Consider the following 27,417-nt stretch of genomic DNA (forward strand, 5'->3'; position numbering starts at 1 on the left):
TTTTGTCTGATAAAACTGTAGTTACCCTTTTTTGGTTTGGTTTGGTTATGCTTTGCTTGAAATATCTTTTTCTATCCAATCACTCTCAGTCTCTGTGTGTCTTTAAGGCTAAAGTGAGTCTCTTGTGGCAGCATATCATTGGATCTTGTTTTTTATTTATTTATTTATTTTTATCCATTCAGCCATTCTGTGTCTTTTGAGTGGAGAATTTAATCCATTTACATTTAAAATAATTATTGATAAGTAAGGACTCACTATTGCCATTTTATTAATTGTTTTCTGGTTGTTTTGTAAGTCCATTGTTCCTTATTTCTTATCCTGCTGTCTTTTTTTGCGTTTTGATGTCTTGTGGTATCACTATGCTTTGACTTCTTTTTCACGTTCTTTTGTGTAATTACTACAGGTTTTTTCACTTATGGTTACCATGATGCTTACATAAAATATCTTAAAATTATAATACCCAAATTTAAACTTGTAACATAGCTTCAGTAGAATTCCTATGCTTTACACTTTTATTTCTCTCCCTCACATTTTAGGTTATTGATGTTACAGTTTACATATATTTTATATTGTGTAACTAAGAACAGATCATTGTAGTTTTGGTTATTTTTACTATTTTTTTTAACTTTTAGAGTTGTAAGTGAATTATGTACCACTATTTTTTTATTACAAAATCTAACTTTGACTATATATTTACTATGACCAGTGAGTTTTACACTGCCTTATGTCTTTATGATGTTAACTAGTGTTCTTTTATTTCCACTCAAATAATTCCATTAGCATTTCTTATAAGGCAGGTCTAGTGGTGATGAATTCCCTCAGCTTTTGTTTGTTTTTGGGAAAGTCTTTATCTATCCTTCATTTATGAAGGACAGTATTCTTGGTTGACAGTTTTTTTCTTTCAAAATTCTGAATATGTCATCCCATTCTCTTCTGGCCTGAAAAGTTTCTGCTAAGAAAATCTGTTGGTAGTCCTATGGGGTTCTCTTGTATGTAACTTCTTTCTTTTTTCTTGCTGCTTTAGAAAATCTTTTTTGTCTTTGACTTTTGACAATTTAATCATAATGTGTATTGGTGTAGCTCTCTTTGGGTTCACCATGTTTGGGATCATTTGGGCCTGTTGTATCTGGATGTTTAGTTTGGAAGTTTTTAGCCATTATTGCATTAAATATACTTTCTGTCTCTTTCTCTTCTGGAATTCCCATGATGTGAATATTGTTTCTTTTCATTGTGTCCCATAAGTCTGTAGGCTTTCTTCACTATTTTTCATTCTTTTTTCTTTTTGCTCTGACTGGATAATTTCAAATGTCTTATCTTCCAGGTCATTGATTCTTCTGCATGGTTGAGTCTGCTTTTGAAGCTCTCTATTGAATTCCTCAGATACTTTTTGTATTTTTCAGCTCTAGAATTTCTATTTGTTTTTTTTGTTTGTTTTTTGTTTTTTTACAACTTTATTGGAGTATAATTGCTTCACAATGGTGTATTAGTTTCTGCTTTATAACAAAGTGAATCAGTTATACATATACATCTGTTCCCATATCCCTTCCCTCTTGCGTCTCCCTCCCTCCCCGCCTCCCTATCCCACCCCTCCAGTCGGTCACAAAGTACCAAGCTGATATCCCTGTGCTATGCGGCTGCTTCCCACTAGCTTTCTACCTTATGTTTGGTAGTGTATATATGTCCATGCCTCTCTCTTGCTTTGTCACAGCTTACCCTTCCCCCTCCCCATATCCTCAAGTCCAATCTCAAGTAGGTCTGTGTCTTTATTCCTGTCTTAGCCCTATGTTCTTCATGACATTTTTTTTTCTTAAATTCCATATATATGTGTTAGCATACAGTATTTGTCTTTCTCTTTCTGACTTACTTCACTCTGTATGACAGACTTTAGGTCCATCCACCTCATTACAAATAGCTCAATTTCATTTCTTTTTATGGCTGAGTAATATTCCATTGTATATATGTGCCACATCTTCTTTATCCATTCATCCGATGATGGACACTTAGGTTGTTTCCATCTCCGGGCTATTGTAAATAGGGCTGCTATGAACATTTTGGTACATGACTCTTTTTGAATTATGGTTTTCTCAGGGTATATGCCCAGTAGTGGGATTGCTGGGTCATATGGTAGTTCTATTTGTAGTTTTTTAAGGAACCTCCATACCGTTCTCCATAGCGGCTGTACCAATTCACATTCCCACCAGCAGTGCAAGAGTGTTCCCTTTTTTTCACACCCTCTCCAGCATTTATTGTTTCTAGATTTTTTGATGATGGCCATTCTGACTGGTGTGAGATGATATCTCATTGTAGTTTTGATTTGCATTTCTCTAATGAGCAAAGATATTGAGCATCCTTTCATGTGTTTGTTGGCAGTCTGTATATCTTCTGTGGAGAAATGTCTATTTAGGTCTTCTGCCCATTTTTGGATTGGATTGTTTGTTTTTTTGTTATTGAGCTGCATGAGCTGCTTATAAATTTTGGAGATTAATCCTTTGTCAGTTGCTTCATTTGCAAATATTTTCTCCCATTCTGAGGGTTGTCTTTTGGTCTTGTTTATGGTTTCCTTTGCTGTGCAAAAGCTTTTAAGTTTCATTAGGTCCCATGTGTTTATTTTTGTCTTTATTTCCATTTCTCTAGGAGGTGGGTCAAAAAGGATCTTGCTGTGATTTATGTCATAGAGTGTTCTGCCTATGTTTTCCTCTAAGAGTTTGATAGTGTCTGGCCTTACATTTAGGTCTTTAATCCATTTTGAGCTTATTTTTGTGTATGGTGTTAGGGAGTGATCTAATCTCATACTTTTACATGTAGCTGTCCAGTTTTCCCAGCATCACTTATTGAAGAGACTGTCCTTTCTCCACTGTACATTCCTGCCTCCTTTATCAAAGATAAGGTGACCATATGTCCGTGGGTTTAACTCTGGGCTTTCTATCCTGTTCCACTGATCTATCTTTCTGTTTTTGTGCCAGTACCATACTGTCTTGATTACTGTAGCTTTGTAGTATAGTCTGAAGTCAGGGAGCTGGATTCCTCCAGCTCCGTTTTTCATTCTCAAGATTGCTTTGGCTATTCAGGGTCTTTTGTGTTTCCATACAAATTGTGAAATTTTTGGTTCTAGTTCTGTGAAAAATGCCAGTGGTAGTTTGATAGGGATTGCATTGAATCTGTAGATTGCTTTGGGTAGTAGAGTCATTTTCACAATGTTGATTCTTCCAATCCAGGAACATGGTATATCTCTCCATCTATTTGTATCATTTTTAATTTCTTTCATCAGTGTCTTATAATTTTCTGCATACAGGTCTTTTGTCTCCTTAGGTAGGTTTATTCCTAGGTATTTTATTGTTTGTTCTTTTTTGATGGTTTCTCTTTCTTTGTTGAACTTCTCATTTTGTTAACTTCTTGTTTTGTTAATACATTGTTTTCCTAATTTCATTCAGTTGTTTTTATTTTCTTGTATTTCACTAAACTTCTTTAGGGGGATTATTCTGAATTCTTTGTCTGACAATTCGTAGGTCTTTATTTCTTTAAGGTGAGTTATTTGAGCTTTATTAATTTCTTTTGGTGGTATCATATTTTCCTGATTTTTTAATAATCCTTGATTCCTTACGTTGGTGTCTCCTTTTCCAGATTTTGCAGGTTTGCTTTGGTAGAGATAGTTTTTATCATTAGCTCAGTTTGGGTTTTTACACATGTCTGCTGGTAATATCCTTGGACAGGTGGGGCCTGCTATAAGGTCTGATTCTGGTGAGGCAACTGTTTGAACTGTGAGGTTGGGGTGAGGGGTGTGTGCCACTGGCTGAGAACATCTGGATAGAACTGCTAGCTTGTTCCCTGTCCAAGTGAGGCTGTAGGATGGGCTTTGTGGTTGCCTGGATTCTCTGGTCAGGCTTACTAAGATGGTCAGGACTGGGTACTATGCTCAGCAGTAGGTGGGGCTAAGAATTAGTTTCCCTGAAGTTTGAGGACCTGAATCAGGCAAGAGTGTACACTGAATATTTCTGGTCAGGTGATGCCAATACTTTGCTCTGCATAGAGCGAAAGCCATGGGCTGTGCTCTTTGTTCAGGTGTCACTGTAAGAAGGGCTGTTGGGTGGGCTATGCAGCTTGCTGCGTGCTCTGGTAAGATTCTCTGGTCTGGCAGGATGAAGGCTGTGTTCAGTCATGAGTGGGGCTATGAATTAGTTTCTCTGTCTGGGCACAACAGAAGCAGCTCCAAGGCTGCTAAGGTTCTTTGTGGTCTTGGTGCAAGCTAACCCACGCCCCAGGTGGTCCCCTGGCTGAACAGGGCCACTGGCTTTGTTTTTTTGTTTTGTTTTTTAAATTTATTTATTTTTGGCTTCATTGGGTCTTTGTTGCTGCACGTGGGCTTTCTCTAGTGGCGAGCGGGGTCTACTCTTTGTTGCGGTGCACATGCTTCTCATTATGGTGGCTTCTCTTGTTGCGGAGCAAGGGCTCTAGGCATGCGGGCTTCAGTAGTTGCGGCAGGCGGGCTTCAGTAGTTGCAGCATGCGGGCTCAGTAGTTGTGGTGCACAGGCTTAGTTGCGCCTTGGCATGTGGGATCTTCCCGCACCAGGGCTTGAACTCGCGTTCCCTGTAATGGCAGGCAGATTCTTAACCACTGTGACACTAGGGAAGTCCCGGGACACTGGCTTTGCTTTGGGGGTGATCAGCTCTGCCTACCTGCCTCTTGGCTCAAGCATTGCTAGGTTATGCAGCAGGTTCCAGGTGTTCTTGCAGCTCTTTCTGTCACATGGGGCTGGGGGCCGTACTCTGCAGCATGTGAGCTATGACTCAGCTCTCCTGCCTGGGTGAGACTGGGTGGGGCCACTTCAGGCAATTCCCAAATTTTCCCAAACAAGCTTTCTGGTGAGGGGATGCAGGGGGCAGGAGCCATCCTCCACAGCAGGTGGGGCTGACTCAGCTCTTCTGCCTGGGTGTGAGCAGACCAGCCTCCAGGGCCAGCAAAGCTCATATGAGGACCTGAATCAGGCAGACCTGCACCTTGCTGAGTTCTCTGGTCATGCTGCACCACCACCTTGGTTTTGCAGGTGAGCAAAGCCACAGGTAGGGACTACTACTTAGGTTCTGCAGGTAGGAACTTGGTCTGCCAAGGTCCAAGGGCTGGTTGCTGGAACCCCCTCCCCACTTCTTCATCATGATCAGATTCCCCGTGATTGAGCCTCACAGATTCCCATGATTCCTATGGGGTGAAGCTAGAGTTGGGGCTCCCACAAAGTGACCTATTGTGCTAGGGAGGCTGGATGTCACCCCGGGCTCTCTTTTCTCACTGGAGGCACCGGAGGCTCTGGGAAGAGCTCTTGGCGTGGTGCTGTGCTGCTCTGGTCTGGGGGAGGGGCATGTGGTCCGCCTGTGGCTGCTTCCCCTCCCCTTCTGTTGCAGTTTGTCTTCTCTCTGTGGTGGTGGGGAGTGGGGGGGCTGCAGCCGCACTCTGTCCCCAGGAGTCTCTCAGTGGTGTCTTGCCCAAGGTAGTTGCTAGCTGTTCTTCTTGTAACGGGGAGTGAAGTCAGGAATGACCTATGTCACCTTCTTGGTCATGTCACTCCTATCATATTCTTTAGTGACAGAGTCCTCAGTGTTTCCTTTTTTGGTTTGTTCTTTTTTTTATTTTTTTTAAGAAGGTGTTCACAAATATTCTTTTTTTTTGGTTTGTTCTAGCCAATACGTGACTGGGCTGAAGGGGATACTAGGAGTGGGGGTATGTCTAGCCCGGTAGGGGAAGATGAACCTGGAATGTGGAACACACTCACAGTGGGATGGGAAGGTGGGAGCTGGGTGGAGAGCAAGCTTCTGGGCTCGGGACCCTGGAGCTCCAGGTGGATGGTGGCCGCACCGTCAGCTCTGCAGGACATTTTCTCATGCCATAGCCCATCCTTCATTCCCGCCGAGGCTGTGTCTCCCCTTACCAGTCCCCTCCCTGCCGCATTGTACTCCTTGATGGGAAGGCTCCCATTTGTTTCAGGGCATAGTTTTTAAAGAGGTGAAGTTATTGGATGGAACGCATTCTGTAGACTGCTAAGAATGTGCCATAGATGGCCAGTTGGGAAACACGACTCTTGAGCACGTAGGGCCACTTTGCTCAGCTCTGCCCTGGGTAGAGACATTGGTGTTGAGAAGACTTTCCCAGCTCTTCCACCCCCATCACCCAGTGTCTTTCTTTCTTCTCTAGGACAGACCTTTAAGCTTTAGCCGGGGAGACATTGTGTCTGAGTAGCACTGAGCTCACTGAAGGACTAGAAAGTCTGAAACAGCTGCCATCTGTTGGTGGCTCTTCAGCACATAGTCCTGTGTGGGTGCTGTGGTGATACAGTGTCCACCGTGGGGAGAGAGGGTTTTGTTTGGACCATCTGCTCTTGCTGGTCTGAAGGGTTTCTCCTTACTTGGCAGATACGCTAATCAAGGCAAAGTCCTGGAGACAGGGCCATGTATTACTTTTCTTTGCACTGCCAGCCCCTACCCGAGTGCCTCGCATGGAGTGGCTGCTTAGTACACGTCTTTTGAACCAATGAATGATTAGTGGATTATGCATTATCCTTGTGGTAGCTGTCGACAAGTTGGGACACATTACTTGTATTCAAGTGCATTTCCTGGATGCCTGGAGCTACGTGGCATCCTGGCAGCAGCATGGACTGTTTGCCTTCAAGGCTGTGCTAATGACTTAGTTGTACTGTATTGCTTGTGGGCTGGCCCGGGCCCCATCCTGCTCCAGGCACTAACTTGGCAGGCTGAACAGTAGCTGCAGCTGGGAGGACGTGAATTGACCTGCTTCTCAGGAGTGCCTTAGCATCCAGTGCCTCTAATCTTAGTTTTCTATTGATTTGTACTCAGTTCAGTGGTCTGGTCTCTTAGATATGAAGAATATATCTAGGGACAGTCCCTAGATATAAAATATTCCTGAGAGGGTACAAAGTTTAGCTTAAGAAAAGATGACCGTAGTACTCACGGTAGTTTAACCTAATTGCAGGAATGTCTTTCCACTCAGGACCCAGTAGCTGATCAGCTCTGTGGCAACAAAGCAGAGCCTGCATGTTTGGGACGCACGAGCAGTTGAGTGTTCTTCCTCACCCCCATCTGTGCCCCAGGCCTCCCATAGTGGCGCCTGACTTTTGCCACCAGTTTCCACCATCCTCATCCCATCCCATCGTCAGACTTCTCTCCACAAATATTTCCTGAGTTGTCCATTTCATAAGGAATGCTCTTCCCTCCCTAGCAAGGTCACCTGCTACATCCATCCACCCACCCATCCATCCATCCAACAGTTCTGAACACTGACTATATGGCAGGCACTGTGTTGAGGCACTGGGGATACAGCAGTGAATGAGACACGGTCACTTCCTTCAAAGAGCTCACAGTCTAGCTTGGGAGAAAAGACGTAAGCAGCGTGTCAACACACAGCAAATAGTGAATGTCATGATATATCACAGGCGGTGAACTATGGGAACACAGAAGTGGTAGAGAGATGAGGAAAGGAGAAGGAGAGACTGATTCCAAAGACAATAATGTATGTCACAGGGCTTAGGTAATGGTGGCCCTGTCTCAGAGTTACCCTCTTCTAAAGCAGTGGTTTTTAACCTTTTGTGCTTTTAGTAACAAAATTGTGTTTCTAAATAAAATCCTGCAGGGACCACCAATAAATAAAACAAGCAAAAGCAGAGCGCCTTTGGTTAAACTGCGGGTGGGGTGACGTGGTCTAGAGAGCTCTCTGCTTGGCTCCATCCAGGCTTCTGAGCTCGGACCCCTGCTCTTCCCAAGGTGGTCAAAGACCTACAGATTCTGGTTGCTACTGAGGACACAGCTTTGCCTTGGAAGGGCATAGAACCTACAGGCTTGTTACAGGCAAACCTCCAGGTGATTTTGTCATTCCCACATAGGACGTAAACTGGACGGCTGGGCTTTTCTTTTGGATAAGAGATACCTAAATATAATACTTAAAGGTAGGGAGGGGTGGATTCGAGTGAGGAATCAGTTTCCTTTTCTGAGGATGGAGTTAGTTGTTGTTCCCCAAGTCTTAGGGCAGCCTAAGGGTGGGTATGCCTCTAGTGTACAGTTTCTCACGAGGGGAAAAGCCTGTCCTGGAGCTTGTTGGTGCAGAGATGTCTGCTGGAGGAGCTGCAGTTTCTGGTCAGACCTTGTCCATGGTTGTCCAAGGAACCCAGGGAGAGCTGTGGGGCTCTCTGGGGATGGCTGAGTGCATACGTAGCAGGAGAAAGTAATAGCCCGGGCCAGTGGAGGGGAGCTTAGCCCACCATGTCGGTAGATGCGACCACTGCTACTAACTGGTTGACCTTACTGAGTACTTAGAGTGTGATGGATCCTCATCTCAGCGTTTTGTAAGTATTGGCTGGCTTAATCCTCATAACAACCCCTTGCAGTAGGTATTATTTTTATGCCCGTTTTGCCAGCGAGGAAATTAAGGCACCGAGAGGTTACACGGGTGATGAGTGCTAGAGCTGGCATTCCAACTGAGGCAGCGTGGCTCCAGAGAGTACGCCTAAGCATTGAATACTTTCCCTACCTTTAACACCAGCGTCGCGATTGAGGGGTCAACTAGCATGTCAAAGCCGGGGACTTCTATTTGGGGCTTTGATCAGTTGCAGAACACATACTATGTCTTTTATATTTTTGTATGTAATATACATATTTATATATTTTTTATTTTAAAAAATATCCTTCAGATGTGGGCAGGCAGAAGTTGGTGTCAGGCAGCTTCACTGCCAGTAGGGAAAGGCTCAAAGAAATGGTGCATTCCCCCTAAAGCGGCTCCCGCCTGACAGACCCTCAGACCCTCAAGCTGTGGCTCTGAGCTGGTCTCCCAGCACGCAGCCCCCGGCTGGTGAGTTCCGGAGTGGGGGACCATGGAATCGGGGCTGCGGGCCCGAGAGCGGAGCATGTTGGTGTTCATCCTTTCTTCCCTGAGGCTCAGAGCTCTTCTTCCCATTATTGCCTCAGAGGTGTCCTTTTTCACAAAGAGGATTCTTTCTAGCAATGCGACTGATGCTCAAGGTAAGGCCACCAACTCTTCGACACCTGAGCCCAGTTCATGTAGACCAGTGGTTTTAACCTTTTTAAAAACAGAACCTCAACTCCAGCCTCAAACTGCATGGGCTCCAGTAAGCACGTCTATCTCGACCCTTTCATTTTGCTACCCTTGGCTATTTCTCTCATCTCTCACTTTCACTAGAAGTTTTCGGTTTGGTGACAAATATATGAGTAGGAGGTTTGGGGTGGGAGGAGGCAGAGACTGGATGAAGAATTTTGGATTATCTGGGAATTTTCATTAACTGTCTCTCTCTGTCCCTCGCTATCAGGGATGACTAAGATTTGTTTTATAAAGGATTAGGATGCCTGTGCCATTTTGCAAGTAGAAGTTTATGACTTTTTCTTCAAATCAAACATCAAGCAAGAAAAACAAATCTAACATAAAACCTCAAAGCAAAAAAATCTAACAGGAAATGCCATTCTGTTCAGACTTATGGCCTGTAGGAAAAATTTCAAAAATATTCCTTCAAAGGACCAAGCAGCAGGCCTCCCATATAAGCTTTGCAACTCTTACAGGATGTCTCTCACATATAGCTTTGAAATTTTACCCTTCTCATCCTGAGTGATCAAACCCCTTCTCTTGCTTTCTCTCATTTTGCAGTCCTGAATAGACCCGCCATTGCTCTCCAGCAGGGTATGGTTCTAGTGTCATCTCATTTTGGAAAAACTTTGGTGCAGACCAGCATTATTCTTGGATCTGCCTTTCTTTTTCGTCTCCTTTCTTCTAAGCCTAAAGAGATCGATCGCATTTAGAAAGGCAGTTGGGTTTTCTAGGTTAGGGCAGATTCTGGATGCTTTCCAGGTGTCTTTTGGTGGTGAAGGGACTGCTTTCTTCTGCTGCCCTCAGCGCCTGGGTAGAGATTTGCCAGGGCCACCAGTAAGGGCATGGTTTTCCAGATGACTCTCGCTAAAATGCACCAGGAAGAACTTCCCCCCACTCCATTTTGTTTCCAAAGTCAATTTATTGAATATTAAGTCATAAAGCCAGTGATTATAATTTTAATGAAAAATAACCTGTATCACTCAAGACAGAAAAGAACAAAAATGCCCCTTAGAAACACTGCTTTGAAAAATAATCACATTAACTTTACACACAAGAATCCTTTCTTAAGCTTTATTTAAGAAATCGAGTACTATATAGTTCAATATATATAAGACACATCCAGTATTGTGTTCCTGATAGCAAGTGCATAGATTTTGTTAAGATATCATTTTCACTTGATATAAACGTTTCATGGTCACATGAAGATAATATTCCCAGTGATTTTGCCCAAGCATGAGAGGAGAAAACAGAACACAGCAGAAATAGTGAACTACAACAGAGATGAAAAACAAAAACAGCGAATTAGCAGAACAGTCGATTCCTGATAAGTGAATAAGCTGATTGTTTGGTCACAATGTTTTTATTCACTTATCAGGAACGATTCACAGTACATTAATGTTCACTGTGTTTCCTAGCCTGCCAGCTATGAGTGCCAGCCCGAGATTGCTCGTAACTGCTGTGGGCTGTGCAGATATGTGGCTTCCATCAGCAAGGTAAACGTTGACAGGTCTGTCATTTCCCAAGGTGGTCCATGTATGGCAAGCAGATACACCTTGCTGACACTGCAGTGGTGTTTTACAGAATCAAAAGGGTAAGTGTGAATTTAGGCAGGGACAAACTTTACAGTCTGAAGTGCTTCAGGGAACTAGCATTTTTGTCCCCTTCTTTGGAGAATTATTGTGTTGTTTTTGCAAAACAACAAAAAAATCTGGCTGTCTTTCCCTTCTTTTACTTAGCATGAGTATTTTGCCTTGTGCCAAATGGTGGACCTATATACTTATATGACTTAAATATTTAAAAAGTAAACACTTGCATCTTGGAAAGAATCGATCACCCTCTTTACCCCCTTCTCCCTCCCTCACACCCTCCACCCCCCCCCAAATAATAACATACAAGAAAGAAAAAGAAATCACACCCATAGCCGTCTTTTCCCACTAATGTAAGCAGTGGGTTTTCAGAGGCAAACTGATGAAGGCTCTGATGAGATTTAAAGCAGAAGTATTGGCAGGAAGTCAGCTCTCATCTGTGCAGGTTTAGAGCTGGTGGAAGTTACTTCACTGAGGTGTTCGGCCTATGGGGGAAAGAGCCTCCTTCCCTCCGCCTCACCCGGCCCCTCTGTTGTTGAGCCGACTGGAAAAGACAGTCTAGGGGTCAGAGGGGCTGCTGAAACCGGAGGGTGAGGAGCCTGAGCACCTGCAGGGAAAACCTCATTGGCGGCCAGAGGAAGGCTGCCGGTGCTGGGTGGCCTGAGTCGGACAGAGCTTGTGCGTCTGAAGAGTTGGAGGGAGAGATCAGAGCAGACGTCAATGGAACCTTGTAAGAGCACTTGGAGAGCAGTCAGATTCCTGAGCAGAAGAGGTGGGCAGAAGAGGGAGGAGGGCCTGTGGCTCCAGCTTTCGCGGGCATGCAAGGAGTGGTTTGCTTCTCTAGCTCTCCTTTTGCTAGCTGGGGTTGGGGCGATCGTGGGGGACAAGGCTCTTTACAGAATGTACACTCATTCCGGAAGGAGTGTGTGGATGCATATGGCCTTCTTGGCTTTCATTTGGAAACGGATGCTATGGTATGAAGACTTGGGCATGAGAAACTTGACCTCTTCCCCCCTCCCATCCCACCAGACTGAGTAGAGCTTCCATTTGAGCCCTTGCAAGTATTTCTTTGCTCTTCCACTAGTTTTAATAATTAAAGCTGCTCCTGGATTCAGTTAGCTCTAAAAATAAATAATTTAAATTACTTTTCTATACATATCTATTGATTGATGGCAACGCATAGATTTAAATTTAACACCTTTCACATCTATTCACCAGGTAAGTAAGTTTATTTTTTCTTCCCTTGAGAGCTCACCTCTTTTAAAAAATGTGACTGGTTTCTGAGAAGAGTTTGATGGTAATGATATGCCTTTGGACTCATGGGTAGGCAGAAGAAACCCCAGCTCTGCTGCTTCCCTGCTGAAGGTTATGCAGCAAAGCAGAGCCATTTTTAATGAGTGTTAAGAACTGCATACATATACCCAAGGGAAGGGGAGAGAGGGCAGAGAGAAAGTGAAATATACCAGTGTGGTGAGAAGACCAGCTAAGGTCTTGGCAAATCCAACTCTGTAGGTGGACCATAGAAATAAGTATAAATCTTGGAAGCAGTGGTTAAAATAGGCTGTTGTACATAAATTAGAGGTGGCTGGTGTGTAGTTTCCCCCTTCCCCAAATCAGATATTCACTTAGGTGGAATCGACTGTATCTTATTACACAACATATAGAAAAAAAACATACGTGAAACAGTGAGGTGTGTAGATGTATCACCAACATATAATGACTACCAACAATACAACACTCAGAGAGAGAAACAAGTATTAGGAAAATGGTTTAATATTGGAGACAGAAGCAAAAAACTGCATCACACAATAACATACGTTACAAAAATAAGTTTGACTGTTTCAACTACACGGTTATGTTCACAATGAGGACAGAGGAATCAGAAAAAACTTTGATCTAAACAGCAAAAAAGCAAACCCCTAAAGTTTTAACTAATACATTTATCCACTTAAAGTGACTGAGTACTTCTAAATCTAATTACCTTATTGTGTAACTGCACAATACAGAATAAAAAGTGAAACTTACCGCTGTATTTCAAGACAAAATTCTAATGCTAGATATAAGCAAAGGGAAAAAAGAAATCAAGCCAAAGTTTTTAATTCTCAAAAGAAAAGCAACTTTCTTTCTATCAACCAGAAATCAAACTTGAAATCAGTCATTGTCAGGGGGCCCACTAGAGTAAGCCACAAAAATTTCCTTTTTTTTTTTAATCTCCAGTATAAAAAGTTCCACTGGTACAAAATGCATAAGTACAATCAGTTGTAGAAATAGGAAAGCCTGCGTATTTTTTTTTGGCTCAAATTCCATCAAACAACAAAATCCAAATGCATCAATAAAACAGAAACAATACTCAAATGGTCTTACAGTTTTCCACTAGGTTGCATTAACTTTGGCTTTTCTCAGACAATATTTAAAAACTATTTTGTAATTCTAAACAAAATGATATTATTAATCTACAAACAACAATTCTCACAGCACAAAAAAACACAAATACATTTTTTTTGTATGACATTATTCAAAAAGGTAATGAAACTACAGGTTTTTTTAAAATTTTATTTCTTCTTGTTAATTAGCACTTAAGATAATAAAAACAGAAACAGTAAAATGAGTCCAGAGTAGCACAAGCCAAAGAACTATAACCCCTATGGTGAAAGAAAGATGAACTTGTTACGCCTTTGAGGACTGCCATTTGATCACAATTCTCTAATTTAGTTTAAAAATGACTACTGTCTACACTTGATTTTAAAAAAAGCAGTTTCCCTGTGTGTTTGTTTTTTTCTTCTGGCACAGGCCCTTTGCACCCTTGCAGCTTTTTCCTTTTGGTATTAAAAGAGAAAGTGAAGAAAAGGACAACTTGTCTTTGAGGAGGGTTATCTTTTTAGCAATGAAACATGCCCCCCCCCCAAAAAAAAGGACTTTCCCTGTAAGAGTACAGTCTGTGTTGGTTGCCTGCAGAATGAACACTCAGCTCTAAGTACCCACCCTGAGCCTCTTGTCAAGTGCACTCAGCTCTGGGGGAGATGCAGGCAGTGGGAGGAGGGCACCAGAGCGCTTCTGGCTTCAGTGAAGAAATGGGAAAAAATGGTTTAAGATTTACGTATACTTGATAAGAGGTTCTAAATGAGACAGTCTAGGAAATTCAGTGGTGTTGTCTTGTGTTCTTATGGATGTATCTGTGTACCACCATATTATCATCTACACGAGAGAGAGACAAGTGCGGTCACCTCTGTTAGTCAGCTGCTTGCTGCAGGAAGTACAAAATAGCCCTCGAAGGATGAAGGAAGGCCCCAGCAGTAGTAAACACGTGTGAGGATAATACAGATCGTTTCATTGTAAGTGCATGTGCTGTAAGAAGGAAACTTTTTTTTTTTTTTTTTTTGCATCATTAGAGGCTAGTCCTTTCCATCCCAGGGCTATCACATCCACACACATATTAAACCAAACAGGGTGGTGAGCGGGAAAAGGAGAAAGGAAATGGAGCCAGCAGTTTCTGAACTCCATTAGAGAGACAGAGAAGCTTCCAGAAAGGCAGGAGTGTGTTTTGGGACTGTGGGATGACTCTGGGGTTTGTCAGGACAGCAAGAGACCTGCTCACGTGAAGTGAAAGTCAAAGAAATATGGCGCTTTAGAAAGTGGCAGCCGGAACGGGTGCTAGGTGTTTGGTCGGTAACTGTGATGGACTGAGTTCGCCTTTGATGGTCAGTTCCCTTTAGAGGCATTCAATTCAAAAGAAACAAAAAGGCAGGGAAAAGGACTGTCGACTTCGAACTCCAGACACCTGGCTTATTCAGAGGTATCCACTGCACAATGGCTGATAAGAAACATTAATTTGGGAATATGTAAGAAACAAAACCAAAAATCCCTCAAAAGACTACCCCATCATCATCACAAAGCCGTTTCACTGGAAGGTTTGTGAAATTATTCTAAACTGGAACATACCGCTAACCTGATCTCAAAAGCATATTGAATTTAAGGTTTATTTAGGTGCTTGACTATCTACTGTTCCCCTCAGAAGGTTTATCCAGTAAACTCTTTTTAAAGTGTATTTTTTTTCCTTTCTTTTGGCTCTCAACCAAAGGATAAAGTAGTAGTAAAGACAGAAACAACTCAAAGATATATGCAGAAAAAAAAATCCAAATTAGAAACACCCCAAAACAAACGAAAATGATGACAGCGTAAAAAGTTAACATTCCAGATAGCGCTGGGTAGAAAGGGTTAAAAGTTCAAAACTTTCTCACCTTAGAGGTTTCCATATATCATGAAGAAAATACATTGTGAGGTTGCCGTCACAGCATTGATGTTCAGAGTGGTTAAAAAAGTGAGACATGGGCACTTATACAATGTCTTACAAAAAACATCATAGAGAAATAACAAACAATAACAATTTCAGGCAACAAGACCACAGGATAGCAAGTTAACAAACTTTTTAACCTTTTTTTGTTGTTTTTTGTTTTTTAAATATTAGGGATTTATACAAAACACATAATAAAATACCCATGTTATCAAATTACTTCTCACAAGAAACACACTGAAGCTCTAGGAAGGAAGTACCTTTGGAATTTGGCACTATATATTTTCACTTTTTTTCTTTAAAAGAAAAAAAAAATCACATTTTGCTGAACACAAACACATCTAAATAGTCCACAAAAAAAAAAAAAAATGACATCAATGCTTTACAAGCCAACACAAAACTTACTCTGGAATAGGTTTTCTTTTTTCCCTCACATGAAATTTTTTGTAAGCAAACAACTTTTTTTTGAAATTCTTTTTTGTTTTAAGTAAACCAATTCTAAACTTGTCTTATCAACAAAGAACATTAAGACCATAAGACTCATGATGAAACCACAACTTAATTCACAGAAGCACCAACGTAACACAGTTTACAGTAACCTTTCTCCTGTACATTGAAACAGTATAAAATATAGGTAATTTCATGTGCATTAAACCATGGATTGTCTAACTGTGAGTCAGTTCAGCAAAAGGTGACACAAATAGGTAGCATTTGCCCCAAAACAGGGTAAATATTTTTCTTATACTAATCTACAAAAAGTGGTTCTATATATATATCTTAATGAGAAAGTGAGCCACCTAAAATGGCCTTATCAAAAAACTTTACACTGCCTGAAAAATGTAAAAACTATTACAGACCTCTAGAGACTTAAAATCAGACAGTTTTTTTCTCAAACTGTTTTTGGAAGTAGTCTGTTAGAAACCAACATTCTGTGTCCCTGGACACATATTGCTATTGTTACCAGTGACCGGGAAGAATGCCAATCCCTGTATAATACTTTCAAGTCTGTTTTATGAAAAGAAAAGAAAAAAAAAAGAAACATTTTTGCCACAGGTTTTTTCCTATTATTAATTTGTGTAATAATAAATTTCAGTCTTGCATGAATGCAGCAATGTTTTTCACATTGACTTCCCAGAATTCATAGCTAGATGAGGTCACATGCAAATTTCAAAGGTCAAACTAGATCAAAGGTCAGTAGGAGAACCAAATATGATGTGAGGTCAGAAAGACATCAGAAACAATGACGGGACGATGAAACTTTTTTTTGAGACGCCACAGGGACATGCTAGGCAAACGGTGAACTAACGGGCATGAAGATGTCTAGGGAGAAAACAGGGAGAGTAAAAAGTTACACAGAATCTACGCAGCAGCAACAAAATCACTCTTCGGGGTGCAGGAGAAAAACTAATGCAAATTTTAGGTCATTAGGGAGTCTACGAGCCATCCACGTAATTTGCATTTCTTACACTCTTTATCCACAGCACAAAGGAACCCAAGAGAATCCATCCGGAGAGGGAGAGGGGATGGATTCTGGGTGTTTTGGGGTGAGGGGCTGGCAAAGGATGGGGAGAGGGTCCAGTTTCAACGAATGTAACAGATGGGGAAAGTCAGACGACTGAACTGTAAACTAGATCATGGCAGTTACGAACAAAATCATCAGACAGATACAGACACCGAGAGGATAAAGCATGGACTTGAGGCCTAGGGTTCAACGGTGAAAAAAAGCCCATTCCTAGAACGATTCCTCTAGAGACTACTTCAGAAGGCTCTGGCTAGCACAGAGAGCTGCTCTTTAGGTACCCAATAAGTTAACAATAGGCAATAAATAACTTCCATTATTTCTGAGGCAGTAAAAATTTTGTACAAAAATAGAAATGCTTTTTTTACAAATAAAATTTACAGGCCTGTGGCTTTCTTTTTATGTATTTATGTATTACTTATTTATTATTAAATTTATCTTTCAAGAAACATCAAGTATTTTCACTCATTTTTAATTTTTAAACCCTGTAGCTTTAAGAAACAGATCTCTAAATCTTTTTTTACATTAATCCTTTCTAAAAACTAAAATAAAACAATAACAAAGTAGACAACCAGTGTAATAATCTGACCAATAAATGTCATGTTTCTTTGAACACTAAAATAAAATCCTACTTATTAAAACAAACCAAATGTAGTGGAAAGACATTTTGTATTGTTTTTAAGTGCTTCTCCTGGCTTTTCTCTCGCGCTAGGCCACCGCCTTACCCTCTGTGAACAGCTGGCGCCCCTCTGCGGGGGGTGGGCGCGGGCAGGAGGGGCGAATTCTCCAGGCAGTGCTCTGGGGCACGGGGTGGGGGGGTGGGGGTGGGTCTCAGAGTTAGAATTGCACGTTAGCCTTTGTTTGCCTTTTAAGTTGTTAAGATGTCATTTATTGTGTGTGTGTTTTTCTTTAAAAAAGCAAAAAAAACAAAAAACAAAAAAGGTAAAAGGAGATTCAAATTGCAAAACAAAGGAGAATACAGTGGTACAAGTGGAGGAGGAGTTTACTCGATAGAAACAAGGTAGCCGAGTTTATGGCGAACTGGGTAGGGGGCCGGGTGGGGGTAATGGAGGCCTTATTGTAAAAATAACCGTCTCTCTTGGTAAAAGTTGGCAATGTGGTCCTCCTCTGCCTTTCCTGTTGAGCCCAGGCTGGCTCGTGGGACTTACCCTAAGAAAGCTAAAATAAGAGCAGGGAGCCTCTGGGGTTAGGATCAGTAAGGTTTGCTGTCGTTTTTGGAGCGCTTCAGCTGGACCTTCAAGCGTTTCATGCCAATCTGAAAGCCATTCATAGCCTGGATAGCAGCTTGCGCAGACACGGGATTGTCGTAGCTAACAAAACCTGGAAGACACAAGCGGAAGGAGGGCGGGAATCAAGATGGAGAGGCAGGGGAGCAAAGGAGGGTGTCTGCAGATGCTAAGTGCCACGTGCCCAGCCTGCGGTCTCGGGTCAGCTCTACTCGATTCACGGACTACAGGTCATGTTTTAGGGGCAACGCTGGAAACAGCCACTGAGAAGCAGTGGAGAAGCTGGCTGGACCGGTAACTTGCTATCATGAGAACAAAACCCCTCCGCAGAAGGCTAAAATCTCAAACATTGAGTCAGTTTAGTCTGTTTACTGATTTCAGTCAAACCTGTTGGTGTTTAAAGTCCCTTAGAATCCTGAACTAGCCTCCAGGTATATCAGTAAGTGCTGCTCCTGGAAGCAGTGGTACAAATAGTGTAGGTCTCCACGGGCCCCCAGAGGCTCACATGCCCCAACCAGGTGAGGTTTAAAAGCAGGATAATTGAGGGAAGGGCTGCATAACCCGTATGCTGCCCAAGGCCCTGACTGTTTCCATTCCAATTCTCCATGTATACAGGACGGGGTCAGTTGGTGAATTACCTCTAGAGTAATTTGTACTTGATTTTTACTACTTGGAGCTGTTACTGAGAGAAACCTAGGGGCCCAGGGGAAATGCTGTGCCGTTCTCCCTATCTCAACTTCCATTTTCAAAGCTCCAGTGAGTTCAGCAGAATGGAAATTGCTACCTTGTATCCCCAGCTGTCCTGGGGAATAAACAGTCTAAACAGCTCAGGGCTTCACAGCCATCCTGACATACTTCCCACCACCTTTCTCTGTACCAACACTCAGACGCTTCTGACGACCACCCAGGCGCTGCCAAAACCCAGAAACAGAATTCTGACCACATAGTTTTGTTTCAGCACTGGGGGCAGGGGTTACATGCAAAAGTTTCTTTAGTTAATGCTAGTGCATAAGTGTTGTCCCTACTTACTTTTGTTTTTGAAAGGAAGTTATACTGATTGGATTTCAGCTCTGACCATCCACTGTTCAGAAGGTTTTATACCAAGTTCTCCATCTAGCTACCATTAAAGTATAAAGCTAAGGAGAACATTCCTTTACAAATTAGAGGAGGAAGAAAGGGACATAAATATACCTTTAGCAGAGTTCTCAGCTGATAAAAATAGGCATACAGTATAAGCAGAATAGCTTCTCATAGGCTGCCTGTATGCAAAACGGTGATTTAAATTTTTATTAAATTTAAATTCCCAATAAATGTGATCTTGAATCTAAGATTTTTGCTGATTTTCTCCTTTCCTCCTACGTCTTATCCAGAGGTAGCAAGATGATTGAAGAATGGAAATGGGTCAAGGGCAAAGTGGATAACAAAACCTGGCCAAGAGCTTAGGATGAAGAATGGGGTACCACGTTATGACCAGCAAACCTGGGACCCCAAGAAGTTAGGCTGTCTCACCGAGACACCTACGTATGGGATGTTACAGCTTTTTTAATAAAAACTGAAAACAGAGTGCATATCACTAAATAAAACTGTCTGATGCATTATTATGAACACGGTGGTTAAGCAGTTTGGGGGCTGATATAATCTCTTTTCAAGACAGTAAATATTTTCTCAAAATCAAACCATGAACTACAATCCTTTTTCTAATCTCCAAATAAGCTCAGGACATTGTTTAGCGATGAAGACTATGAATGTCCGGCTCGAAGCCTTGTTCAGGGAAGCTCCCAGTGGGGAGCCCTCACTGAGACACGCACGCACCCTACGTAACAGCTTACTTTCCACTTCACTCTCTCATGAACCATTACAAGGGCGTTTATATACCTGTAACGGGTTCAGGCTAACAGCCTTTCCACTTGGATAAAAACAGTGACTGGAAATGGCTGACACGCTAATTCCCCCAGCAACAGAGGCTTCAGCCCTTCCTGGGTGACAGCACGGAAGTCAGAAGGACGTTACACGAGTGGAGTTTCAGAAGCCAGAGCGCTCTCTTTAGACTGGCCGCTGGTCGCCAGTCAGCCGAGCGCCAAGTCTGAGTTTGTGCCTCTGCAAGAGCCGTCCCCACCTTTCCTTTGATGCTTTCCTTTTCACCGTGTCCGCTTCTATTTGTTCTCCTCTGCCCACATCTGTTCTACTTTATTTTGTTTTGTGCTACTCTTAGCACCTATGACCAATGTGAGTCATTAAATGGGAGGAGTGGTTAAAGCAAATGTTACATCTCAAACTGGGCCAGAACTTGCCAAGTGAGAAATATATATATACTCTGAACATTCTAGCCTCTAAACTACTTTGGGGAACACAAGGGTTCAAAAAATAAAACAAGAACTAGATTTAATGAATGTTCTCCTCCTCTGTAAAACATTAGGGCATGCAGTGAGCCTGCCATACTCTCTCAGGGAGCGAAAACGCCCCAGGGAGCCAGAGTCCAGGCTGCTTGAGGAAGGAGACCGTGACAGCTCAGGCCACCGAGGAGCTGGGATGTCCAGTGTCCTGAGAACACCTGCATCTCCTGCGCTCTCCACCCACTCGGGCAGCCACTGCAGATCCCAGCATCCCAGCACACCGCAGCACTTCATGTCACCATGAGCTAAACCAGCCACCATCCCTGGGCTCCAGGAGCTGCAATGTCGGGCGTGGCCTGAGCACACCCCTACTGTGAAGGTGTGTGCATTGGTGAGTGTGTTTTTATGTACATCCAGATGCTGAACAATAAGCCCCCAATACAATGTGCTGCCGACACCCACAGGGTCTGAGTCCTAGTGGACCTGGAAGGGTATGGAGTTTGTGGCAAAGTGTCTGCAGTGTGTTCTGTATCAGGAGTCTCAACTACACTGCAGTCTGTAAACTGCTTCCATCCGGTGAAGCCTGTGGTTCAGACTGGGGGCCCGAAGAGACTCCTGCTGGTCAACTGTGACAGGTGATTAGTTACAGGGAGTAAGACCCTTGAGTACAGCACAGAGCACTGCCGACTATACGGGCATTGAAGTTCCCAGATCTTTCCTTTCTCCCAGGTCTTTCCTCTCTTTTTGATGAGATGACTTGACCCAGTCTGCTTACATGGATCCAGACAACCTGGAACCACCACACACATTGAAAGCCCTATCCTGGCATCTAAAATATTGGCCATTCTATTTTCCTTCCCATGACTCCTTACTGGCAGTGCACTGTATATTCTAGCTGGGTTTCTTTTGCATACCAAAGCACTTGCTCAGATTGGTCTGTTTGTCAATGAAGACTTTAGCAGAGATAACATTTCCAAAAGGCATGAACATCTGCAGGATGTCCTGGTCTCCAAACTCCTGTGGAAGGTGGTAAATAAAGAGGTTTGCACCCTCTGGACCTAAAGAGGGGGAAAAAAAAAAAATCAGAGTAAGGTATTCTGCACTTATTAGTTCCCAAAGCCTCCTCTTAGGAATGCTTTACCAACAGATGGGCTAAGCACGTGGCTTTCCCTCATACAGAGATGGATCCAAGTCCAGTGCCGGTATGTCTGTTAGGACAGGGGTCGTCCCTCACAGTTTCCTGACTTCCAAAGAGACACTGGTTAAGAATGGCTTCCTTTTCATCTATAACCTGTGGGTCGCATCTGCTTACTGCGCGTGAGCACATATCTTCAGTCTTCCTGGGCGTGAAGGTGGCCAACGAGGGGTAGAGTCGGGGAGGAGAATGCAGGCGTGGGTTTTTCCCACGTGGCCATGTTTTATAGTACGTAGTATATATTCTCTCATGGATACAGTGTCCTGTGTATTCTAAGCAAATTGCAGCAGTTTAGAAGTAATGAATATAGCAGTAATGCTGCTTGGATCTCTCAATCATTTACCTAATTATCTATCCAGTTCTGATTTGGCAGATCTCTTAACACACGGTCTAATAGTCATCTTTCTTAGAAATGACTGGCAACGAGTCAAGGCAGGAAAAAGTAGGTGCTAGAGTTTCACAACTGTGATGGGAAAGACACCACTGGGAATTAGCCTTGCAAATTGAGCGCATGAGGTGCACAAGCTGGTCAGAGAGTAAGCGAAGCCTGGTTCTTCGCTCTTCACCACCACTTCCAGAAATACAAGGAACGAGGACAGAGCAGGGGCGATCTGAGCTACACCGGACGGGAGAGCGCTCGTAAGTTCTTTCCACTTCATTCTCCCATCTCTCTAGCCACCTGCAGAAGAACTAGCTGCAGCTTAAAGGAAGCAGAAAGGAGGGAATCCCAATGAGTACAGCAGGTCATCACCTTCTAATATGTCACAGGTGAGAATGCTTTCCAGGTCAGAGGGGGCTTGGGGGAGTTGCAGGTCCTTCCCCAGATGGTTCTGGGGAGGCCCCAGGGCTGGATGCCTCTAGGATGTTCTGGGCATGGTGTCTGGGAGGGAAGGGAGCTCATAAAACTAGTGAAGTAGCCACGCAGCTGGTTCACGGGGCCTTGACTGACTCCCGCAGGAAGGAACCAGGACTGCCTGCTCCACTGGGAAGCCCCAGGGGCTGGGGGGTGAGTGTTTGCATGGGCCGAAGAGAAGGAGAACTGGGGTGGAAAGAACTTTGTAAAAATAAAAGGGGTCAACATCTCTGCGAAGAAAAGTCAAACCACACACACACACACACAGTCATAAAAGAAAAAAGTATTCTAATGAATGGGACTTTTCACAAGGAAATCTTCTTGAGGCAAATTTCTGAAGCCACAGAGATGAAGCATTTCTTTCTTATTTGTTAACGTGGCCACTTTAATTTTCTGTACTGCTCACAATTTCCAGGGGCGTAGCCATGTTCCAGTGCAAGAGACACAGTTTGTATTTAAAGGGGCACAATTACAGGGTTAGGTACCCAGATGTTTCTTTGTTTAAAAAAAAAAAAGACAACTCTTAAATAGTCAAAACTTAATATGAATAGATGGAAAACCAAAACACTGGAGGTGGGTGTTCTGAGGGCCACTACACGTGTGCATCCCCTGCAGTTTGTCTATCAGGCAGATCTGGTACTGCCCAGACTGGATATGCCTTCTAAATAGAAGGTCCAAATGCACAAATGAGGATTAATGGGGCCCAATTGGAATTGTGAAGTCATCTCACCTCCTGAAGCCTGGGGAGAAAATGCAATTTTAATGCACTATGACAGATTACTGGCTATGCCTGGATAGTCCTGGCCTTCTCGAATGCAGTGCATTCTGAACGTATCCAGGCCAGACAGGGGACTAAGAAAACGGGAAGACGGTAAACCCAAGGAGGCTGTCTTTTTCCTCATCACCAAGAAATACTTGGATTTTGCAAACTGCCGAAGTCATTAACACTAAAATTAGAAAAAGGTGACTTGGTATGGAAAACCGCTTAATATTCAGTGAAGGGGGCTACTGCCATAGACACCAAGGGTAAAGAAACAATTTTTTGAGGGTTCAACCTAGGTATCTTCCTTCCGTCTCCCTTCAGTAAAAACCTACTGACCAACCACACATTCCTCAGACCTCTAGTATACGTGACTAAGTTGCTAGAGCTCGTTCAGTTGTATCATTGGTCCCAGTTGGCTGCGTGTTCATGTTCATATTTCTCGTAGGGCACCTGATGTAGCAGAAAGCACTGGGGGTGTCTGTGTCAGACCGCCAGTTGGGATCTGGAGGCTCTACCTAATGCTGTGTGTGTGACATGCCTCCTGCAAACAGAGGGAGATGGGAAGGGTGTGAAAGAGCTCAGAGGATATTCAGGAATGGCAGGAAACGTGGTCAGCTTGCCTGAATTTAGATCTGTAGGGATGCCATAACCCTTCAGAAGATTTAGCTGGGGAAAATATTAAAACCATTTCTTTACAAGGCCAGACTGGTTCACTTTCCAGTTGGAAAATATATACCAGGGTACACGACTAAATATATCAAATTGACTCAAGTCTCTTGATTAAAGAACAGAACTAAGGAGTAGAAAATCTACGACTATTTAGTAGTGGAATTCATCATGGGGTCTTTCCTTTGCTTCTCAGTATGACCTGCCTTTTAAATTATGTTTTAGTTAAGCTGATGTTAAGACGGTTTAAATTTCTTGAGCACAGGTTAACAGGGTGGGAAGAAGGTGATCAGAAGAGACATATGAGAAGATGGAAGATGATGTAAAAAGACCTGAACAAACCTGAAACACCATCAAGCACTAACCCATGCTGCTGGTAGCCCACGTACCTAAGTATAAATAACCTGGAGCAGGCAGTGTTTATCTTGAACTATTTGACATCAATCCCAGAGGATTAATTATTGTGCAAGCAGTGCCTAAAATTCAAGGCATAGAAACTTAGGGCGTGAGCTGGTGTGAAGCAACTTCCGGGCCCGCACTTTCTCCTTAAGCTACTGACTGTCGAGTCTGCTGGTGACAGATGTTTTCTCAGTGACCCAGGTTATATAAACCATATAACCTGTGAGGCCCTGCTGGGTGAGGGAGAAGTGACCAACACTCTCTAAGACGCAAGTGGGGGAACTGGCTTTTACGGTCTCTCCTGAGGACACGGTTATCTGACAGGATCCCTCCTACCACCCTCGTTTGTCACCATGGTAGTCAGACCTCAGACACAGGGACCTCAATACAGGCTTTCCTTTGGGAAGCCGAGGTATTTATGACATGGGGTCTCCACACGCCTGGGGAAAACGCAGCTGTCTGAACAGTTGTGCAAGTTAAAAAAAAATCAACAATAACAGTCACAGCTGAGAGGAAAGAGAAAGTTGAAAGAATGAAACTCAGATTTTCAACTATCTTCCTTTTTTTTTTTTTTTTTTCCGGTACGCAGGCCTCTCACTGTTGTGGCCTCTCCGGTTGCAGAGCACAGGCTCCGGACGCGCAGGCTCAGCAGCCATGGCTCACGGGCCCAGTCGCTCCGCAGCATGTGGGATCTTCCCGGACCGGGGCACGAACCCGCGTCCCCTGCATCGGCAGGCGGACTCTCAACCACTGCGCCACCAGGGAAGCCCTATCTTCCATTTTTAATGCTGTTACATAATAAACAGAAAAATATCTTTCTTTAAAAAAACAAAAACATGGGCTTCCCTGGTGGCGCAGTGGTTGAGAGTCCGCCTGCCGATGCAGGGGACATGGGTTGGGGCCCGGTCCGGGAAGATCCCACATGCCGCGGAGCGACTGGGCCCGTGAGCCATGGCCGCGAGCCTGCGCGTCTGGAGCCTGTGCTCCGCAACGGGAGAGGCCACAACAGTGAGAGGCCTGCGTACCGAAAAAAACAAAAACAAAAACACACATGAGTATCTTTAAAGCTGTGTCCCTTTTACAATTCCCAACTTAAAAAGAAAAACCCTTCTATTTCTTATAGGACACCATGTTTAAAGTCAAAATATTCAGACAAAAACCAGTCTGGAACTATGGGGTGAGGATATAGGAGAAGGGAAAGAAATTTTAAAAACATCTTCAGCAGTACTTCCCTATTCTAACGTCTTTTCTTGTGTTCAAAACAAGTCAGAAAGAGAATAAATATCACAGTGCAGATTCTGCTTTAAAAGCAATTTCAATCAAGGAGGAAGGAGCCAAAAGGAGGAAAGAAAGAGCCAAGCCCTCCCTATTCGGGCCAGCTCATTAACTGCTTTATAATTAGCTTTCATTTATGCTTAGCATTCACTTCCTGATGTTTATTTTGCCTTACCGGCAGAGAAGCAAGGCAATCAATCACTTATTTGCTTCCCCAGAAGACCCCTGATTACCCCGAGACTGAGTCAAACCTAAGAGTGGATTTTTTCATTAACCTGGAAACCATCGCGGACTAAGAAGGTAAGCTCCACCATCATGGGGGACGTGGACTGCAGGAAAGCTGGGCCGAGCCCACAGGGGGCTGCATCGACCCACCTCTTCCTCTAACGAGGAGTTTGTATGGGAGGGGAGAAATGAGAGGTGACCCTGCTGATTCGGGAGAGGGTGCTCCCCGCAATTTTTTGATGGCAGCAATCACTAGGTAATGGCGTATGGCGCACAGAGGTGAGGACTCCACCTGAACAGGGAGAGGAACAGTAAAGCTAAATAGGACAGGAAAGAAGACTGAAAGGGCCTGTCGGATTTCTTTACGAAAATCCAAACGAACGTGAGTAGGAGAAATAAAACAACTGCTTTCTCTCAGGACAGTGGCTCGGTGGAAGTTCCTTGGAGCTCTGCTCTGGGGGCGAACGCTGCCCTCCGGCCCGGGCCCAGACACATACCTTCCTTCTGGCTGCCGGCCGCGCTCTGCTGCTGCAGCAGGCTCTGGCTGTACAGCGTGGGCAGCGCCGCGGCCGCGTACTGCTGGATCCCTGAGTAGGCCTGGGTGAGGGCGTCCATGGTGCCCGCCGTGCCATTCGTCAAGCCCGTGGCGCCAAGTCCTCCATTCAGAGCCGCCATACCTGAGAGCATTTGAGCAACTTTACAAAAAACCCAACAATAGAGAAGAGAAACAGCACTTTTCATTAGTGCTTTCCAAAGGAAGTTAGAGAATCATTTGACACAAGTACGACAGCAAGTGCATGCAGCGAGCACACCATTTACACCAACAGGAACTTGGAGACAAAACCACGGAGTGACAAACTGTAATGACGGCAGGCACACGGACGACCACCGCGAGCCCCTGAGCAACGGCAAGCCTCGCTCCCTAGGCCAGTGACGGAATTCACCGAGGCACTACAGGGCCAGTGCAGCTGAGCTCCAGGAGCACTGCTGGGAAGGGCTGGGGTTCTCTTTCTGAAGTAGAAGCCTTCTGCCGCCTAGAGCTTGAGAGCATGTAAGAAACCACTAGTGGCAGAGGCCTGCGACATCTGTGCACTTGAGCCACTTACTGGGCTCTCTGAGGGGCCGTGGGATGGCCCCAGGGTTCGAGGGGGAAGGACAGGATTGAAACTCTCCCTTAAGCTGTCTGACGAGGAGATGGCAGAGAGCACGAGCTCTGTACTCAATAAACCAGTGAATCACCGGTTCCACTGACCAGCTTCCTCAACAGCTGAAGGATGCTGTCAGGGATGAGGACCTTAGGGAGAGCCTCGCTGACGAAGAATGAAAGGTGCAGGAAAAATGCGGCTCCCTCCCCTCGGTTTAGCTAACTGAAGCTGCTTGTTCAGTATGAAAGGCTAGAAACGGGATGGGGCTGTTCTCAGCAGCAAACAGACGCACACACAGACACAGACACACACGCCTGAATATAAATCAGTGCCCGTGGAACTGGGGTTTCTGCCAATGAGAGCACCCCATGCCATGTTTTTCAGTCAGCTGAAGTGACCCCGTGTCTGAAAAGCTGGATCTTGGCTATTAACCCATGTGAACTGGATGACGGCCAGCACACTTTTTTGACTTTTTTCCTTGTCTCCTGGCTGCCCTTTTGCTCTATTATGGTTGTTGACTGTGTCACTTTTCCCTGAATATGACTCAAAACAAGTAATATTTTATAGAGTGTGAACTTTTCTATAAACTCAGGAAATGGAAGAGGTGACATCATAATTGCCTTGAGTTCCCTTTATGATGAAGACTTCTTTTTTTTTTTAAAGATCTGTTTATGGGAAGAACTTAGTGAAAACATTAATGAAAATCTTGAAGGAATTAGGGCTATTGATTAAGGATGTTAAAATAGCAAAGGTGGTTAATTGAAAAAAAATTGTAAGTCTAATGAGAATAGAGGACAACTAAGAGAAGGACGCTTAGAAATTTAT

The 27,417-nt window shown here is 43.7% G+C and overlaps 1 protein-coding gene across 4 annotated transcripts in view; it reads right to left on the reverse strand.

Moving 5' to 3' along the window:
• Nucleotides 1-12,436: 12,436 nt before the first annotated feature.
• The window catches only part of CELF2 (CUGBP Elav-like family member 2), a 529,929-nt gene continuing 514,948 nt past the window's right edge, over nt 12,437-27,417 (reverse strand). For all 4 annotated transcript variants that reach the window (XM_082618267.1, XM_082618268.1, XM_082618269.1 and 1 more), the window contains 4 exons: nt 25,945-26,124; nt 20,986-21,129; nt 17,661-17,832; nt 12,437-16,292 (listed from right to left, as the gene is read on the reverse strand). In XM_082618267.1, the coding sequence (XP_082474393.1) occupies nt 17,705-17,832; nt 20,986-21,129; nt 25,945-26,124 (452 nt within the window). In that variant the 3' untranslated portion in view covers nt 12,437-16,292; nt 17,661-17,704. The remainder of the gene's footprint in view (nt 16,293-17,660; nt 17,833-20,985; nt 21,130-25,944; nt 26,125-27,417) is intronic.

This window comes from Mesoplodon mirus, assembly GCF_964341445.2.
Source record: "Mesoplodon mirus genome assembly, chromosome: 4".
Classification (NCBI taxonomy): Eukaryota; Metazoa; Chordata; class Mammalia; order Artiodactyla; family Ziphiidae; genus Mesoplodon; species Mesoplodon mirus.